At 41.5% G+C, this 20,160-nt stretch overlaps 2 protein-coding genes across 2 annotated transcripts in view; both read left to right on the top strand.

Annotated features, from left to right (window-relative positions):
• Positions 1-5,695: 5,695 nt before the first annotated feature.
• LOC121972844 (putative disease resistance protein RGA3) lies at positions 5,696-7,423 on the top strand. Its single transcript, XM_042524467.1, has one exon. The coding sequence runs from the start codon at positions 5,696-5,698 to the stop codon at positions 7,421-7,423; it is 1,728 nt and encodes a 575-aa protein (XP_042380401.1).
• A 277-nt stretch (positions 7,424-7,700) lies between these two features.
• The window catches only part of LOC121971455 (disease resistance protein RGA2-like), a 37,774-nt gene continuing 25,314 nt past the window's right edge, over positions 7,701-20,160 (top strand). The window contains exon 1 of the mRNA XM_042522732.1: positions 7,701-9,024. Coding sequence (XP_042378666.1) covers positions 7,701-9,024 — 1,324 coding nt within the window. The remainder of the gene's footprint in view (positions 9,025-20,160) is intronic.

The raw sequence follows: 20,160 nt of genomic DNA, 5'->3' as shown, positions 1-20,160 counted from the left end.
TTAAGTTGGTGATGCAGCACCAAATCGAACTTTCAACCATCCGGAAACTTGAAATGAAATTAATGAAATAAAGAAGGAAAAAATCTCACCCAGAAGAAAAATTCTCTTATACAAAGAAGTAAAATTGGAAATTGTATTAATTCAAAGATAATTAAAATATTTGACTCTACTATAGACTTCTCTTAGATTTAATTGAACAACAAATATAGAAATAAATATTCTAAATAAAAGAACTCCATTTCCTTTTGGCAAGATGCTGAAACTTTTTGTGCTAGCTGTATCAAGTTTTTAGCCTTTGATTAAGACCTGATGCATGACATCTTGCTCTTTTTTTTCTTTGCTCAAACCTTCTGTTATGCTATACTATCATATCCTGAATGTTCTTTTCATTTACATCGTTAACTCATTTTCGATGAAAGATAAGTACTTAACGGGGTGCATAAGCTTAATGTGGAAATTCTGGTGAATGAATTTTTGGGCCGTAACATTGTTATATCCTTAATGTTCTTTTCATTTACATTGTTAACTCATTTTCATGAAGGATAAGTACTTAACGGGGTGCATAAGCTTTATGTGAAAATTCTGGTGAATGAATATTTGGACCTTAACATTGCCATAGAGAGAATAGATCCTGTTCATAAATTGTCATCTGGTAGAAGGATTGAATGAGCATCTAAAACTTTTGTGTTAATTAGCTTGACTCAGTGTGATATTTATTTTCCTCCTAAACACTCTCATTCTTTTAATCTTCTCATGTGCTTTGTTCATCTGCTACTGTTGCTATTGCTGAAAGAGCATTGATGCCAAGGCTGCAACTATGAGCAAGTGCCACAGCACAGACTCCACAATTTGCTAAACAAGAGGCAAAAATAAGAATCAAACCAATTTAATAAAGCTCCACTTTTGACCGGTATGTGACATCAAACTCCATTTCCTTTTGGCAATATGCTGGCACCTTTTGTGCAAGCTGTATCAAGGTTTTAGCTTTGATTAAGACCTGATGCATGACATCTTACCTTTTTTTTCCTCTGTTTTTTGCACCTTTGTTCTGTTTCCAACTGTTCAGGGGCTTTATCTGCATCAACTAGGTGGGCTGTAAAGAGTGCTTCCTTGCATTATTCCATGGGTAACTACTGTTTGACTGGGATGCATGAGAGTAGTGGCAATAATATATATATATATATATATATATATATATATATATATATATATATATATATATAATGGTTAAGTTGTTGATGCAGCATCATTTCGAACTTTGAACCATCCAGAAACTTGAAACGAAATTAATGAAGCAAAGGAAATAATCTTACCCAGAACAAAAAAAACTCTCTTGCATAACAATGTAAAATTGAAAATTATATGAATTCAAAGATAATTAAAATATTTGACTTCTCACTTAATTATATAATAAATATAGAAATAAATACTCTAAATAAGAAAATTATGCTATGTGATATGGTGGGATTGAGAGTTAAGTTGATGTGACGGTCAAAGTTCAGATGAGGTGACAGTTAAAATCAGAGTGTATGTATCCGGACAAACCACCTCTCAGAAATAAGTCTCTTAGTATAAACTTGGAAAGCGGTTACACAGTTGATCGGACCTGGGCCCAGCTCCCCATTTCTCCAATATAAGGTTCTCAGCATACAATCAATCGGTCTCCGAATTGGTCGGACCAACGGGCTTAGCTCCTCACTTCACAGAGGCAGGGCTCCCGGTCTACAGCTGCTTGGTCCCATGGCTAGTCGGATCTACAGGGCCCAACTCCCCACTTTTCCAATACAAGGTTCTCAGTTTACAGTCGATCGACTCTCGAATTGATCGGACCTACATGACTCAACTCTCCACTCCTCGTGAACAAGTCTTTCAGCATACATCCATCCAGTCTTAGAGCCGGCCGGACCTCTAGACTCAGTTACTCATCTCTCCTGGGCACAACTCCCAACCTATATCCTCCAGTCCTAGAGCCGATCGGACCTTCAGACTCAGTTCCTCATTTTTCTTGGACGTGACTCCCAGTTACATCAGCCCAGTCCCAGAGTTGATCCGATCTCCTCTAGGAGACAACATTATCAGAGAATACATAATTGAAAACCTTCCTCTGCCTAGAGGAAGATTGTTATACATACTCCATCATTCGACATATTCTGACACAAGACATGTTCTATCTTATCATTATTACAGAGGTTATGAGAGATATATAAAAAGAAGTTCTCTCCGTTAACCAGGTACGTTTACATACATACACTCACGCGTACGCACGCCTAGACATTCATATTTACAGTTCTACTATTTATCTTCTTCTTCTTCATTTCACTCCGTTATTGTTCTGAAGTCAGAGTATCTGCACCAGGGACCCCTCCTTGATTCTCACTTTAATATTTCTGTGGGCTCTATCTATAGTGTGCATGGGTCTGTAGGTCCGGGCTCCCGATTCGTCCACATGATCAGGTGCTTTAATTTTGTTTAGTCGTTTGCATTATTTTCCTCGGTGAAAAACTAGACTCATATCGGTTTGTCGTCTTAAATCTTTATTTATTTTTAAGTACAAGGAACAATTGCTTCAATCACTTTGGGTATGCTTCATTATTTTTATTCTCTGGACGTCACTTACCATGAGAAAGAAATTAATATATCTTATTTCTCTTTTTGCACTTTAACTTTGAGATATTCTTTTTTGATCGTCCTTTCCAAATTCCAATTAGTAAATGAGTAAGAAAACGTGAATTCGTACGAATACTCGAACTTCTCTAAGTAAATTTGTGCTCAAATAAATTAGAAAGTTAAACAGATAAATATTATAATTATTTTTTTTCACGCCAGATATTAGTTGGTCCCAAACTGAGAGAACACATGCACTCTCAATTCTCCATAAGATTTTACAATAGCCCGACATTGTCATTGATGCATGCTGAGTTTGATACTCAAAATGTTACATTAGATCTTTATTTTTTTTGTATGCTAAAGTACATTGTTTTGATAATAATCTACTATTCGATAATCTAATGGCTGATTCAGCGGAGGGAAGCTGATTCCATAGAGTGAGGAAAGTCGATATTGCTCTAACCTTTGTCTCTCCATGGTCCCTGCGACAATTTTGTTTCTTTGATCAATAGAGCTCTACTTGCGTCCCACTACCTTCTTGTTATTTCATTCTCGACTCCTCTACCCCACTCTTAACTGTGACAACCTCAACTTATTTACCTCCACATGACCTTAGTTATCGCGCCCGATCCCTTTGCTTCCTTGCTATTGTGCTTGCCCAAATACCTCTGCTTAGACATGTCTTTCCTATCATCCCATTCTCCATCCTACCATTATTGTCATTATTTATCTCTTTTGGTATCTCAATAGTTTGCTCCATAGTCTCCCTTCTTGTGAGTAAATTTTCTCCTTTTCTTTTTTCTTATTTCTCTTCCCTAATTTATTAAATAATATTGATTTTTTTTACTTTTATAATATAATTTATTTAATTATTTTTTAATATTAAATATAGTTAAAGTGGTATCCTAAAACTATATTATATTATTTTGATAATCTATATTAGTATTTAATATTAATATTCTATCACTACCTAATTTTTATATTAATTTTTGAAGTATCTAAATATTTTGAAACAGCCTTAATTATAAATTTATCAAACATTTTAATTAACTTTTAGAAACATGTTAAGGGCCAAATCACTTTGAGAAAATATTCCCAAACAACTGTGTTGGGTAGGAGGGAATAAGCTCCTTTGGTCTAACCAAAATCTTCGATAGCTCTATAAATGATTTCACCAAATTGATTTTTTTAATATCTACATGGTGATTGTATTTTCTTCGTATGAAAAGTTTCGATTAGATGCCTAATTGCTTCGTATATCTTCATGGTGATTGTTATAATCTAAATGCTCTTCATTAGTTGTTTATGATGAAGTTTGTTTATTTTTAAAACTAATATTTGTTTTTTATGTTTGTTGATTAATTTCCTTGCATAAAATAGAGAAGGCTCCAGTCATTGTTGTTCGTTTTAAAAAATCTCTGTCAACTAGATGTTAGTCGCAACTAAATGGACATTTAGGAGCCCGAATAAGAAAATAATAATAATATTAATAGGACTAAAGAACTTGTAGCATTGAGAAATATTGACACAAACTAAGTTAAGACTATCATTCTCTTTATGAATGATTCTATAAAAGAGTATCTTTTGGTACATACACAAAATTAATACTAATATGGTACAATAGAATAATACAATTTGATAAGCTTTAGAAAAATACAATTTGATAGCACCTATAATAATAATAACTTAAGAGTGTAAATAATGAATAATACTTTTAAAAAATATATATGATTCCATGTGCTCGATCTTCTTCCAACATAGCGATCATGTCGCTCTACCTTTGAATGCATAGCGATCCTCTTCTCCCAGCATAGCGATCATGCTAATTATGTGGTCACTGGAGAGGCAGGATCCGATCCTATGAATGGTTTAAGGGAGTGATGAATGGTGTGACTGACATAGACAAAACAAAGTTTTTTTTTTATAGAAAATAATTTAATTGAATATTCAAGATGGGAAGAAATAAATAAAAAATCTAAGTATAATTAAATGGATCATGTAGCATAATGAAGAAAAAAAAGATAATTTTGCTAATTCCAAACGTCTTTCATCTCTTGTCCCACATCGAAATAAAGGAAGATAAATCATAGTACAAAACAACCTCCTAGATGGGAAGATATTTAATCCTCATGATAATGAATTTTGTGGGAATCAATCTTATCCAATAAGACAACAATTCGACTACGCTCGTGGGGTAAATACCTTAGCATTAACTGTCGATGTTTTTAATTTCTCAAGTGAAAACTCACTTTGCAAGGCCAAATTGTAAAGAAGTCCTCACCAAGCTAGCATCCAAGCATCCTGGTGCTAGACTTGGTGATTACTTCACATACAAACCCATTCCCTGTTCCATAACCCCCAGAGCATGAATATAATTTTTTCTCCTAATTTTCGAATTCTCTTGCTTGTTGTAACTTGGCTTGCATTTAAATCAGTATTGCTGTGGAGCACCAATCCTAGCAAAAGAATTGAGAAATTTTGACATAAAGTTGATAGAATTAAAATAATTAAAATTATTTATTTATGTATATAACTTGCATAATTCACATAAGCAAAATAATCAGAGGACGGCATGAACTTTGGGTACCATCACAAATTAGTCTTTGTGATGTAAATTTTCTACTATTAGTTTGGGTTGTTAGTGATGACAATTGGAAGAGGAGTTTTGACTAAGTGCTAATTCTAATATTCTAAATGCTTGGGCATTCGAGAAGTTCCTTTACCATCGTTTTGTTCGGATGGATGTTGTGAAAGTCAAGTCATTTACATTAGGTTAGTTGTATCTTCCATACTAGTTAAAGAGAGTTCATAAGCGTTTTAGGGCCATTAGTTATATTGTAGAGGTGTTTGTTTGACAAGACAAATCCTTGAAAGAACGGGTACTCACCTATAAAATAATAGAGTTCAGCAATGGCGAGCTGGAATTTGTAAGCAATCTTGTTAATAATCCATAAAAAAGAAAGACCCGAACGAAGAGGTCGTCGCCCTGAAAATTATATTATTGCTTCTCTTTTCTAGCTCCGCCAAGCTATTGTTGTTAGCCAGATGCACACCAAACAACTTCTGCATCCTTCATAGATCCGGAGCTATGGAAGGAGCTTTGGTAGCTGCCGCGGCTCGCCTCATGTTCGATAAGGTGACGGCTCTCCTCCAAGTCGACGAGAAACTCAAGACAATAACTGGTACCAAAAGGAAGATGGAGAAGCTCAAGGAGTTGTCCACGATCATTGACATGGTGATCCAAGACATCGAGTACCGCCCTTTTATCCATGATGCTGTGAAGGACTTGCTGAAGAAGCTCAAATACTTGGCCTATGACCTCGAGGATGTTGTGGATTACTATGACACCAAAGTCTTGCAGAAGAAGCAGAGATCAAAAACTTCTTTAAGGCCGGTGCGTGATTTCTTCTCTTTTGATAATCAAGTTGTGTTTAAGAGTAGGGTAGGTGGCATGATAAAAGCTATAACAGAAAGTCTGGATTCTATTTTGCTGCAAAAGTCCATTCTTCTCAATTTGCCCCAAAGCAGTATCCGCATGTCGGAACCAAGTCTCTGCAGGGAGACCCACTCCTGCAATAGCTTTGTTGTTATAGGGAGAGAACCAGAGAAGAATAAGATTGTCGACATGTTAACCAAGGATGATGATGATGAAAGCAACCATGGCATAGTGAAGGTCATTGCCATCGTTGGGATGGGTGGCCTAGGGAAGACTACACTTGCTCAGCTTGTTTACAATGATGCGAGGGTGCAAGACCATTTCTCAAGTTTGACAATGTGGAAAGTTGTTGGGGCCGAATTTAATCCCACAAAGATAATGAAGTCTGTTTTAGAACTAGCTACTGGTGCATCAGTCAACATCTCAGAAATAGATTTAGTGAAACAGAAGCTAGAAAAAGCATTATCTAGGAAGAAATTTCTGCTCGTTCTTGATGATGTGTGGAACGAGGATGAGTTACAGTGGGGTGTACTGAAAGCAGCCTTAACATGTGGGGCGAGAGGAAGCAAAATTTTGGTGACAACCCGTAGCCAACAAGTCTCTTTAATTATGGGCTCATCCAATACCACCCACCCAATACAACAGTTGTCCAGAGATGATTGTCTGTCCTTGTTTCAACAATTTGCATTTGGAGATCAAGCAGTCGATCAAAACTTGATGAAAATTGGTGCAAAGATTGTTGAGAAATGTGGCGGTGTTCCCTTAGCTGCCATATCTCTTGGTAGCATGCTTCGTAGCACTCGAGAGGAAACTTACTGGTCCTCGGTATTGAATAGTGAAATATGGAGGCTGGGAAATCAGGAAGATAAAGTGTTAGCTGTATTAAAGTTGAGCTATGACACTCTCCATCCATGGTCAAAGAAGTGTTTTTCATTTGCTTCCCTAATCCCAAAAAATTATAGGATGGCAAAGGATTTACTGATAAAACTGTGGATAGCAAATGGTTTTGTGCGTTCAGAAGGAAATTTTGATGCTGAAACAAATGGCAACCATGTCTTTAATGATCTAGTAATGCGGTCATTCTTAATTCTCTTTACACCTTACTATGATTATTATTCTGATAGTCATGTAACCGAGTGCACAATGCATGATTTGATGCATGATCTAGCACGATCAGTATCTGCAGATGTATATTGGAATTCTGATGAAGACTCAGTGGAAGATATTGGAAAACGAATATATCATTTGCAAATATATGAAAGAAAGTTTCCAAACATGACTCGAGTGGTCTTAGACAAGAAACCATTGCACTTGCGCACCTTTATGTACTTTACGCCCCCCCCTATATATATTACGTTCGAGAAGGATCAATCAGCTTGAAGTCATCTCAGAATTGAAATTTTTGCGGGCATTAGATTTAAATAACGGTGGCATCAAGGAGGTGCCAACATCAATAGGAAATCTGATACATTTGAGGTACCTCAACTTATCCCGTAATTATATTGAAGTTCTACCCGACTCCATAACCCTTCTCCCCAATTTACAGTATCTAAATCTCAGTTTCAATTACACACTTCGAGAGCTACCAAAAGAGTTGGGGAATATTCAAAACCTTAGGGATCTCAGTATTTTGGAAAGTGATTCTGAATTGACACACATGCCCTGTGGATTATCTCGACTAACTAATCTTGGAAGTTTACCTCTCTTTATTGCCGGTGACAAAATTGGTGCATGCTCAATTATAGAGCTTGTGGATTTGAAGCTTTATGGAAAAATGAAAATTGAGTTTTCTAAAAATTTTAAGAATTATTCTTGTGGTGGAAGAAAAATCTTGAAGAATAAAGTTCTCAATGAACTATGCCTAGAGTTTAATGGTTCAGAAATATATGACAAGGACATGTTGGATGATCTTTGTCCCAATACGAGCTTAAAGAAGTTGAGCATATTTAATTATAGGAGCCCACAATTTCCAACATGGCTGATAGAGTTACAACTGCCAAATTTGGTTGAAGTTAGACTTGAAAACTGTCGTGATTGTGAGCATATTCCTCCGCTAGGAAATCTACAGAAGTTGCAGATGTACAATTGCCTGGAATTGAAATGTATGCCGAGGCTTCCTAGAATCCAAGAGCTTAGTATATCATACTGCAGCGGAAGCCTACTCTCATGTGTTGAAAGGCTAACTTCTCTTTCTGTTCTCAAAGTGGATGGTTTCAATGGCATGACATCTCTTCCAAGTGGTTGCATCAGAAACCTGACATCCTTGACGGAATTACAAATTTCAAACTGCGGACAACTCCAATCTCTTCCTGGGGATGAAATGCAGAACCTAAAAATGCTTCGTTCATTGACCATTCAAATGTGTGATAATTTGACATCCTTCCCGTCGGAAGTGGGGCGTCTCAGTTCTCTTTGTTTTCTACGAATCTCAGAATGTACAAATATAATATTGCAGCCAGAAGAACTCGCACAAATCTTGAATCCAGTGCATGAGTTCGATATAGAGATTTGTGGCAACAAAGTCAATTTACGTGGGCAACTGCAATACTTACACACGCTCCAAAACTTGTCTCTACATGGTTCACATGTTACCAATAATTACACGTTTGGGTGTGAAATCCGAAAATTAAGTATTTGTTGCTGTGATGAATTGGAGTCGTTGATGACAGTTGAACCTGCAAGCAGTACTGTGCTAGAACAACTATATATAGATGGAATTTCCAATCTCATGGCCTTGCCTGACTGGCTGCAACATCTCAATTCTCTTCGTTTTCTATTAATTGAAGACTGCCCACGGTTAGAAAGGGTGCCGAGGGGCTTGAAGAATCTACATATGTTGGAATATTTGAGGATTGTTGGTTGCCCACAGCTGGAAAGTAGATGCGAAAGGGAGACAGGCGAAGATTGGCCGATCATCTCACATGTTCCACATACGTGTTTATATTTAATAGACATCTCGGATTTCGGATATGGTTGGAAAGGTCAGTTAGAAAATCATTTTAGTTGAATAAAATAACATATGCTCATTATATGTATTTCTATAGTTGCATAGCTAAACTGCTTCTTTGTTGGGATAGAACATGATTTCTTTTTCTCTTCTAAAAGATGTTCAATCCTATCACATACTCATTTTCAAATTATATGGTAGCTACTAGAAAAAATTACTTTTTGAGACATAACAAAATATGTCTTAAATTATAAATTTGGTGTCTCAAATATTTTTGAGATATTGATGAGACGGTAATATAGCCATCCCCAATACAAGCATCTCAAAAAAAAATATTGAGACAATTATACTGTCTCAAATGCTATTTAAGATAGTGATAAAATGGTTGTTCAATTGTATTAAAAATATTTAAGACAATTTTTTTTTTTTGGTCTCAAATACTGTATCTTATCTTGTGAAAAAATTAGAGATACTAATGTGCCGTCTCAAATATAAGTGAAGACAGTAAATTACTGTCACTAATATTTTGACTTGTTAGATGTACCATTTGTGACTAAAATTAATAATTTTAAAAGAACATTTACTATACAAATTAATCTAGATCATATTTGTTGAATTGTCATTTCAAAACAAAAGAAAAAAACTCTCTTTATAAATTAAAAGTGTTATATACATAATATAAAATTCTAATATATTTTAAATTACAAGTCAGTATGTTGATTTCATGCCAACTGATGCGGCTGTAAGGAGGAGCCCGCCTGACACGGGTCAACAGCCACGGTGGAGGTCAAAATCAAGATGGTCAACGCGGCTCAACTGTGTCGCCCGAGCGAGAGGGGAATATACAGGTTGATCGGAGGAATAGATGTCCGATCGACCGTCTGGAGGAAACAACGTATGGTCTACTCGATCGGCAGGAGAGCGGGCCGAGCGGGCCATTCGTCCGGCTCGGGGTACGCCATTGACAGTGAATAATGAATCGATATAATAAAAGAGGAAAAGACTGAGATATTTAGTAAGGGAAAGAGAAAGTAAAGGAGAACACTTCATCTATCATTGAATGCAAAGAAGCCAAGACAAATATGTCTTCTGTCGGTAATTTAATATCATTAAATAGGGGGAGATGGAAGGTCACCAAGAAAGGTATAAAAGAGTATGCTAGGTATGAGGAAAGGCAAGATTCATCTCTGTCCCTATTATTTTCAATTCCTCTCTTTCTGTTTCTAACTTGAGCGTCGGAGGGCCAACACCAGGGACCCCTTCTTTGGTTTGGTTTGTTTTGTAGATAGGAGCGAAGTCTTCATCCAGTCACCGGAACTACCACATCCCGGCTTTCCAGCGTCATGTCTTCAAACAAGATCATTTTGGCATCATCTGTGAGAACTTCACCTGCATCCGAACGAGAAGATGGAGGACGCTGGACGATTCACAACAGTAACGCTGACGCAAGAGGATCTCGATGTACTAATATAGGCTCAAGTGACGAAGATATTGGAGCAACAGCAACAATAGGCGCCGACCGATCACCAAGCGCAGGAGCCTGCAGCCTCCGTGGCAGGTCGCCAGGCTGAGCGAGGGAACCTAACGGAACAACTTTCCATTCGGGAGCTGAACAAGATGCTGATCGGCACCTATGGGGAAGCCCCTCATGCACCGATCCCCTTACACCGAGCACCATTTTGGACCTCGGCAGAAGAGAGGGTCCGAGCGGATAGAGACTGGGGATCTTCCTTAGATGAGGCACCCGCTCGAGACATAAGGAAAAGGAAGGCACCCAGAGAGGATGATTCGCCTGAGCGGGTCAATCGACAGTTTTCAGAAGGAATTCTAAATAACCCTCTATCGAAGCATTACACCCCACTAACGATCGGGGAATATAATGGAGTGACTGACCCCGACGACCACTTGACCAAGTTTGATAACATGACCACACTTCACCAGTACACAGATGGGGTGAAATGCCGAGTCTTCCTTACCACACTATTTGGATCAGTACAACGTTGGTTCAAACGGTTGCCAAGCGGCTCGATCCACAGCTTTAAAGACTTTCGAGCGGCCATCCTGCATCACTTCGTTAGCAGTCGCTGCCACTAGAAGATAAGTGTGAATCTATTCTCACTGAAGCAGGGTCCCCGAGAGGCATTAAGGGCCTATATTCAGCGCTTCAATCAGGTGGTGATGGACATCCCGGCAGTCTCCTCAGATGTGTTGGTGAACGCCTTCACCCAAGCGCTCACCGAAGGAGAATTCTTCCGGTCGCTCATTCGGAGGCCGCCAAGGGACTTTGACCACCTACAAAATAAGGCCAATGAATACATCAACGTGGAAGAAGCCCAGGCGGCAAGGAAGAAGGAGACGCATGCTGAGCTCACAGGAGTATCTAAACGGCGGCAGCCGAGCAGCCATCAACCCCCCCAAGAGGCCTTGATTAGGAGGAACCCCGCCACATGAGCCTAGGACACATGCTGTGCATCATGTGGCGACCGCTCATCCAAAGGCTGTAAAAGGCAAGGTGTAGACGCCGATGTTCTGCTCCTTCCACCAGTCGGTGATGCACAACACCCGGGACTGCTATGACCTGACAGCTAGCAGGCCATCCCCGTGGGGATATTTGTTGGTGCAGCGGGACAGGCAAGAGGGGGGGTGAATTGCCTGCAAACAAAAATTATACCCTCCTCAAGCACTTTCAACTCAAATATAAGCAATGATTAAGAAATTGAACAGAATTAAAATAGAACAAAAAAAGCAGACTTAGCGATTGACTTGGTTACAACCGAGACGGTTGTTAAGCCATGGCGGTTGGAAAGCACACTAACAAAGTCTCCTTCTCTGAAGGCGGAGAAGCCTTTTACACTTGGAGAGCATAGAACTATTGCTTGAAAAAATGAGAGTACAAGAGTTGTTGTGTTTAGCTGTTCGAGACCCGTTTATATAGGGTTTCCAAGACTTATCAGATCACCTGATCTTCGGGATCAGGTTTTGACTTCAAGAGGGATCGGTCGACCGATCCCCAGGTTCGGTCGACCGAACCTGCTGTACCTGCCCAGTCTTCCGTCCAGGTGCAGTCTCTCTGGATCGAGCTTAGGTTCGGTCGACCGATCCTCGCGTTCGGTCGACCGATCAGCCAACGGTCTCCACTCGATCTGACCCGATCAAATCGCTCGACCAAGTCTTTGATTATCTTCGGTTCGGTCAACCGATCAGAAGGTTCGGTCGACCGATCAGCCAACTGCTGGTTGCTGACGTGGCTGGAACGGCTGGCTTCTGAAGATAGGGGTTCGGTCGATCGATCATGGGGTTCGGTCGACTGAACACTTGTCAAGTCAACTCTGTTGGTGCAACCTTAGGTCAAGGTTGACCTGGTTGACCCGACTCAAGTTGACTTGACTCGAGTTGTATTTTGATGTTTGACTTGGGAAGATTGTTGATGCAACTTTAGGTCAAGGTTGACCTAGTTGAGTTGCATGTTGATGTTTGACACTCGTGAGGGAGTTCTATTCTTGATATGGGACAAGAATAGATGTTTGGGAGATTATTGGTGTAACCGTAGGTCAAGGTTGACCTGGTTGACCTGAAAAGTCCAAGTATGGAGACTTGGCACTGGAAAGGTCCAAGCAGGGAGCTTGGCATGCGAAAAGTCCAAGTATGGAGACTTGGCACGGGAAAAGTCCAAGTATGGAGACTTGGCACTGGAAAAGTCCAAGTATGGAGACTTGGCACGGAGAAGTCCAAGCAGGGAGCTTGGCACGAGGGAAAGTCCTGGTGAGTGAAGCTAGGCAGTGGGAAAGTCCTAGCTGGGCTGGTGGAAAGTCTGTGATGTAGGCAGTCGGAGAAGTCCTGGTGAGTGAAGCCAGGCAGTGGGAAAGTCCTAACTGGGATGTTAGGCAGTGTGGAAAGTCCTGGTGAGTGAAGCCAGGCAGTCGGAGAAGTCCTGGTGAGTGAAGCCAGGCAGTCGGGAAAGTCCTGGTGAGTGAAGCCAGGCAGTCGGAGAAGTCCTGGTGAGTGAAGCCAGGCAGTCGGGAAGTCCTGGTGAGTGAAGCCAGGTGAAAATCCTAGTGAGTGAAGCTAGGTGAAAGTGGAAGTCCTGGTGAGTGAAGCCAGGCATTCGGGAGTCCTGGGGAGTGAAGCCAGGCAGTTTGGAAGTCCTGGTGAGTGAAGCCAGGCAGATTGGAAATCCTGGTGAGTGAAGCCAGGTGAAAACCCTAGTGAGTGAAGCTAGGTGAAAGTCCTGGTGAGTGAAGCCAGGCAAGGGAAAATCCAGATGGATCAAGGGTGATCGGACATCTGGTGTTGGGAAGTCCAAGTAGATCAAGGGAGTGATCGGAGACTTGCACGAAGAGGAAAGTCCAAGTGGGTCAAAGGATTGACCGGACACTTGGTGGAGAGTCTTAGCGGTCAAGGGACCGACCGGATGCTAAGCATGATGTACCAACAGTCAAGATTGACCGGATGTTGGTTTGAACTTGGTTTGGGCGAAAACCATGTGGATCGATCGGTGATCGATCCGGTGATCTCATGAATATTCGATCGGTGCGGTGACCGATCGATACTATCGATAGCATCTTGTGTGATAACCGATAGGTCCGGTGACCGATCGAGTCGATCGGTCGAGCAGAGCGAGGCGCGAGGGGCTGATCGGTCGGGGACCGATCAGCCTAAAGCTTGATCGGTCCCCGGCTAGATTCCTGATCGGTCTATGGACCGATCAGAGATTCTGATCGGTCCATGGACCGATCGGGACGGAACAACAAAGCTTCTTCACGATCGGTCCCGGACCGATCGGAAGTTCTGATCGGTGCGTGGACCAATCGGGGACGGAAGCAAAGCCTCTTCACGATCGGTCCACGATCGATCGAGTTCTAGCTGCGACGCACGCTAGTTTCTTCTCTTCTTCGCAGTTATAAAGAGGTTGAGAAGCTCGTTGAACTTCTTCTTCTTCTTCTCTTGCCTCTTTGTTCTGGTGCTTGAGCTTTCTTGAGCTCTATTGTGAAGCTTCGTGTGAGCTTCCCGGTTGGTCAGCTGCTGCTGTTACTTTGTCAACGGAAACCAGTCGAAGGCAAGATAGTGTGTGTTTTTACATTCTTATTGTTCTTGCTTCTTGTTGTATTTCTTGTACACTTATCTTGCTGTTGCAAGAGACTTTGTGGCGAGGTTTCTCCACCCAGAAGGAGTGTTTGATTTAGCCGGTTTTCCGGGGACTCATCCACCGACGGATTGATAGGGCTCGTCCACCTTACGGACACGCCGAGGAGTAGGAGTTTCATCTCCGAACCTCGTTACATCGATGCGTTGAGGTTTGATCTCTTTCTTTGTCGTTTCTACATTGTATTTTCCGCTGCGCTAACCCTAATCGTAGGAAGAAACGCGAGAATTTGGGGCGGCTATTCACACCCCCCTCTCTAGCCGTACGAAGGATCCTAACAAGTGGTATCAGAGCGAGGCCGCTCTTCATCGGATTCACACCCGTGGGAGCAAAGCTAGAGATGGATCAATTCGGAGAAGACATCACCATTCCACCCTTCTACAACGACAACTTCGCATATTGGAAGGTAAGGATGATGTATTTTCTTAGGACTAATATGTTGAATTGGTTTTGTGTACAAGAAGGTTTTACTCCTCCAATGGATAAAGAAGGAGAGCCTCTAGAGAAGAACAAGTGGACGAAGGAACAAGTCCACCAATCTACAATCAACAATGAGGTAACTAAAACAATTGAATTTTCATTACCTACTAATATTTTGTGTAAGATAGGTAAGTACAACAATGCCAAGGAATTATGGGATAACTTGGCCAAGTACCATGAGGAGAGCTCCACTTCAAGCCATGAAGAGGAGCCTAGTGAGCCAAGTAGCTCACATCATGAAGGGAGCGAATTGGGAGTTGAGGGCTACTCAACATCCAAGGAAGAAGAGGAGGAGAGTTCCTCTTGTTCAAGTTCGGAGCAAGAAGAAGAGGCATCTACCTCCGGAAGGGATGAGGAAGAGAGCTCACACCCATGCCCAAACCTAGGTAACTCAAGCATTTCAATTTCAAATAAGTTACATATAATATGCTTTGAGTGTAGGGAGTGTGGACATTACAAGAGCAAATGTCCAAAGAGAGTTAGGAAGACTCCACCGGCACCAAAGGTCAAGGAAGCCGGAGTCCCAACACGCAAAGGCAAGAAGCACGTGGTGTGCTTTCAATGCAAGCAACGGGGACACTATAGGAGCCAATGTCCGAAGGGGAGGAAACCTCGCAAGGACAAGAGATGCACATCGATAGGGGGAGCTAAGGCAAACCCTAAGGTATCTTTTAAGGCTCATTCGTGCAATTCTAGTAGGATACATGCTAGTAATTTTATTGCATTAGTCAATAATGATGAGCATGTTAACACTAGAAATCAACACATGTGCTTAGGTGCTAAACATGTCAACCTAGATAGGGATACTACTAGGAATGCTAACCCTAGGTTTAACACTTCTAAGGTTAAGGAAAACCTAGGTAGAAACCCTAAATCAACTAGACACATGCCTAGGAACACCTCAAGAAAGAATGACAAACCAAAACTTGAGGTATTAGAGAAAGAAAATCAAGTCTTGAGGTCAAGACTTGACTCTCTAGAAAAGGCTTTTAAGGATTTGACTCTAGGGTCTAGGGGTCAAAAACCCAAGTCCAAGGACAAGAAAGGTTTGGGTCACAAACCTAAGTCCCAAATGGTCAAGCCCACCTATCATAATGTTCCATTCGATTATGGAACAAAACCTAGGGCTAGGAAGACCATTACCAAGGTTACAAGGGGAGTCACCCCTATAGTTGACCTTGATGAGACCCAAATGACCAAGGCTTCAAAGCCTAAGAGGGTCATTAGGAGGGTTGCTAGGGAAGTTATCCCTAGTGAATATTTAGTGAACCCAATGAGCTCTAATAGGTATTGGGTTCCTAGGAGCATCTTCTCTATCCCATAGATGGGTTAGAGAGTGTCAACTCCAATAAGAAGGGTAGTTAACCCAACTTTGAGGAAATTGACACTCAAGGAGCATTTTCAAGGTTTTTGGGAACCTTTGAAAATGAAATGGAATAATCTTTATCATTCACTCCTTGGAAGAGTAAGGTGTGCCAAAATGAGAATATATTAATCTTACTTTGAATTGACACAATTTGGAAAAACCTAGAGAAATGTCAAATTGGGATTTTGATATTCTCTTAGGTAATCAAGGCAATCCGGGCCTTAATTTAGAAGTGCTACTCTTGTAGAATTTCAAATGATATAAATCAAACAAGAGATCAAGAAATGCCAATTTGGGTTTTGACATTTTCTTGGAGCACTTTGGGCAATCAAGGGTTAAATTTTAGGTTAGCAAAGTGGTTAAGGATACTTAGATAGGTAATCTAGGTATATTTATTTATGCTAAATCTTGCCATGATTGTTTACCCTCACATGTCATGACATCATGTTTAGTTTTATTATCATTTGAAATGTCATGATAATGCTTAGGTTATCTATATGTCATGTGTTAGTTTAGTTTCAAACTTTATGCCATGACATCATGACATTGGCACATGTTTTCATTTATGATACCATTTTATGCCATGTCATCATCTCTTGCATTAATAATCAATTGAATTGATTTAAGGACAAACATATAATTTGATATTGAGATCAAATTGGTGTTTAGAAAATGCATGAGAACTTAGCCTAAGTTGACCTTAACCCATATCTCACATCAAAATTGACTTGGATGTGTTTGATACACTTTAGATGTGTGTGAGATATTAGGATCATGAGTTAGGATCAAGGTGCATAGGTTTTGTACCTAGATGAGCCTAATTCAAGAAAATAGGGATCATAGGGAAAGCTTGTGTACAAGTCATGTACATTTAGCCCTAAGATTATGGTCCTAAATTCAAATGGTTTTAAAAGCATTTTAAAATTGATTTGAAAAACCTTGATGAAGCTTTCCTAGTGATAGCATTCATCATTGAACATTGTGATACAAAGTTGAGTTAAACTTGAACTTTTTCAAAGTTTTTGAACTTTGTATCAAGATTGAAAAATGGAAACTACTTTCATAGAAAACTATTTTTCCATGGTAGTATATGTTATGAGGAATGTATCCTTAGAATTTCACATTTTTTCGAATTTTCTGGAATTTTCTAGGAGTTTCTGAATTTCGGGAAGGAAATTTCAGAAATCTGCCTATCAGAGTCTGGAGACCGATCCAGGTAAGTCCTGATCGGTCTGCGGACCGATCCAGTGAAGCATGGATCGGTCTGACCGATCGATCCAGCCACAGGTGCGATCGGTGAGCTATCGGTCCGGGGACCGATCCATGGGGTTCGATCGGTCCGGGACCGATCGGGCGTCTGATTCGATTTCAATGTTGGTCTGAAATTTCAGTGGAAGTTGGGTTTTGTAGATTTCTAAAGGTTTGGAACTCCCAAAGACATTGTTGGTGCAATGGTCAAGGGGGAGTTGGCTTTTAGGGGGAGTTTTTACTCCTTAAGATTTTTAAGGATTAGTGATATGGGATTATCACTAAGTTGATTGTTGAGTTTAGTATCAAGGGGGAAATTAAGAGTTTCAATGAAAGGTATGGGACTTTCATTAGGAAGAAACTCTTGACCTTGATACTCTCCTTTTTCTTTTGATGTGTGTCAAAAGGGAGAGTGATTGGAGAGTTATTGGAGAACCCAAGTTAGGTTATCGGTTTAACCTAAGCTAGGGGAAGAATGTCAAGGAATGTTCGAGGAAGAACATTGGAATTCTTTTTGATGTGTGTCAAAAAGGGGGAGAATTATTGGAGAACCCAAGTTAGGTTATCGGGTTAACCTAAGGGGAGAATGTCCGGAGAATGTTCAAGGAAAGAACATTGGACATTGGAAGATGGTTGGAAAACCTAAGTTAGGTTATCGGGTTAACCTAACTTGATTATGATTTTGTCAAACATCAAAAAGGGGGAGATTGTTGGTGCAACCTTAGGTCAAGGTTGACCTGGTTGACCCGACTCAAGTTGACTTGACTCGAGTTGTATTTTGATGTTTGACTTGGGAAGATTGTTGATGCAACTTTAGGTCAAGGTTGACCTAGTTGAGTTGCATGTTGATGTTTGACACTCGTGAGGGAGTTCTATTCTTGATATGGGACAAGAATAGATGTTTGGGAGATTATTGGTGTAACCGTAGGTCAAGGTTGACTGGTTGACTGAAAAGTCCAAGTATGGAGACTTGGCTGGAAAGGTCCAAGTACTAGTTGATCTGAAAAGTCCAAGTATGGAGACTTGGCACGGGAAAAGTAAGTGGAGACTTGCAGGTGGAAGTCCAAGTGGGGAGATTGTTGAGCAAGTCCCTGGTCAAGGGTGACCAGGTTGATGTGAAGAAGAGTCAAGTATGTCAAAGGAGTGACCGGAATTGATGGAAAAGTCCTAACTGGATGTTAGGCAGTGTGAAAGTCCCGGTGAGTGAAGCCGAGCAGTGGGAAAGTCCTGGTGAGTGAAGTCAAACAGATGGAAAGTCTCGGTGAGTGAAGCCAGGCAATGGAAAGTCCCGTGAGTGAAGCTGTGAAGGAAAGTCCTGTGAAGCCAGGCAATGTGAGTGAAGCGGTGAAAATCCTAGTGAGTGAAGCTAGGTGAAAGTGGAAGTCCGGTGAGTGAAGCCGGGCATTGGAAAGTCCCGGTGAGTGAAGCCAGGCGGTTTGGAAGTCTTGGTGAGTGAAGCCGGGCGGTTGGAAATCCTGGTGAGTGAAGCGGTGAAAACCCTAGTGAGTGAAGCTAGGTGAAAGTCCCGGTGAGTGAAGGGCAAGGGAAAATCCGGATGGATCAAGGGTGATCGGACATCCGGTGTTGGGAAGTCCAAGTAGATCAAGGAGTGATCGGATACTTGGCACGAAGAGGAAAGTCCAAGTGGGTCAAAGGTTGACCGGACACTTGGTGGAGAGTCTTAGCAGGTCAAGGGGACCGGATGCTAAGCATGATGTACCAACAGTCAAGATTGACCGGATGTTGGTTTGAACTTGGTTTGGGCGAAAACCATGAGTGGATCGATCGGTGATCGATCCGGTGATCATGAATATTACGATCGGTGCGGTGACCGATCGCTATCGATAGCATATCGTGTGATAAGCGATAGGTCCGGTGACCGATCGAGTCGATCGAAGCCGAGCGAGGCGGGCGCGAGAGGGCTGATCGGTCGGGGACCGATCAGCATAAAGATCAGGCGATCTCCTGATCGATTCCTGATCGGTCTATGGACCGATCAGGAGGTTCCGATCGGTCCATGGACCGATCGGGGCGAAGCAAAGCTTCTTCACGATCGGTCCCGGATCGATCGGGAAGTTCTGATCGATGCGTGGACCAATCGTGACGAGCAAGCAGGCCTCTTCCCGATCGGTCCACGCATCGATCGAGTTCTAGCTGCTGCGACGGCTAGTTTCTTCGTCTTCTTCGCAGTTATAAAAGAGGTTGAGAAGCTACTGTTGAACTTCTTCTTCTTCTTCTTTGCCCCGCTTCTTGCTGTGCTTGAGCTTTGGAGCTCTCTACTTCGTGAAGCTTCGTGTGAGCTTCCCTGCTGCTGGCATCGTTCGTGAAGTTGCCGCTTCGTCAACGGAAACCAGTCGAAGGCAAGATAGTGTGTGTTTTTACATTCTTATTGTTCTTGCTTCTTGTTGTATTTCTTGTACACTTATCTTGCTGTTGCAAGAGACTTTGTGGCGAGGTTTCTCCACCCAGAAGGAGTGTTTGATTTAGCCGGTTTTCCGGGGACTCATCCACCGACGGATTGATAGGGCTCGTCCACCTTACGGACACGCCGAGGAGTAGGAGTTTCATCTCCGAACCTCGTTACATCGATGCGTTGAGGTTTGATCTCTTTCTTTGTCGTTTCTACATTGTATTTTCCGCTGCGCTAACCCTAATCGTAGGAAGAAACGCGAGAATTTGGGGCGGCTATTCACACCCCCCTCTCTAGCCGTACGAAGGATCCTAACAAACTCTCGGTTGACTTGCTCTGGTTCGGTTTGCTTGGGTGATTTCGCCAATCGGAATAGGGCTCACTCGCACCCAATTCCCAGTCTTCTCCTCGAGCAGTCTTCCGTCCCGGCTTTACGTCCCTCGAACGCCGCACACGTTCTTCATGCCCACCGGTGTACTCTTCCGCAGCTGTCTCGTCCTTCGGATGCACTGAGCCCGTCGAC

Source organism: Zingiber officinale, chromosome 4A, assembly GCF_018446385.1.
Source record: "Zingiber officinale cultivar Zhangliang chromosome 4A, Zo_v1.1, whole genome shotgun sequence".
Taxonomy (NCBI): Eukaryota; Viridiplantae; Streptophyta; class Magnoliopsida; order Zingiberales; family Zingiberaceae; genus Zingiber; species Zingiber officinale.
The sequence above is the reverse complement of the archived record's forward strand: the minus strand, read 5'-3'. Positions and strand labels throughout refer to the sequence as shown.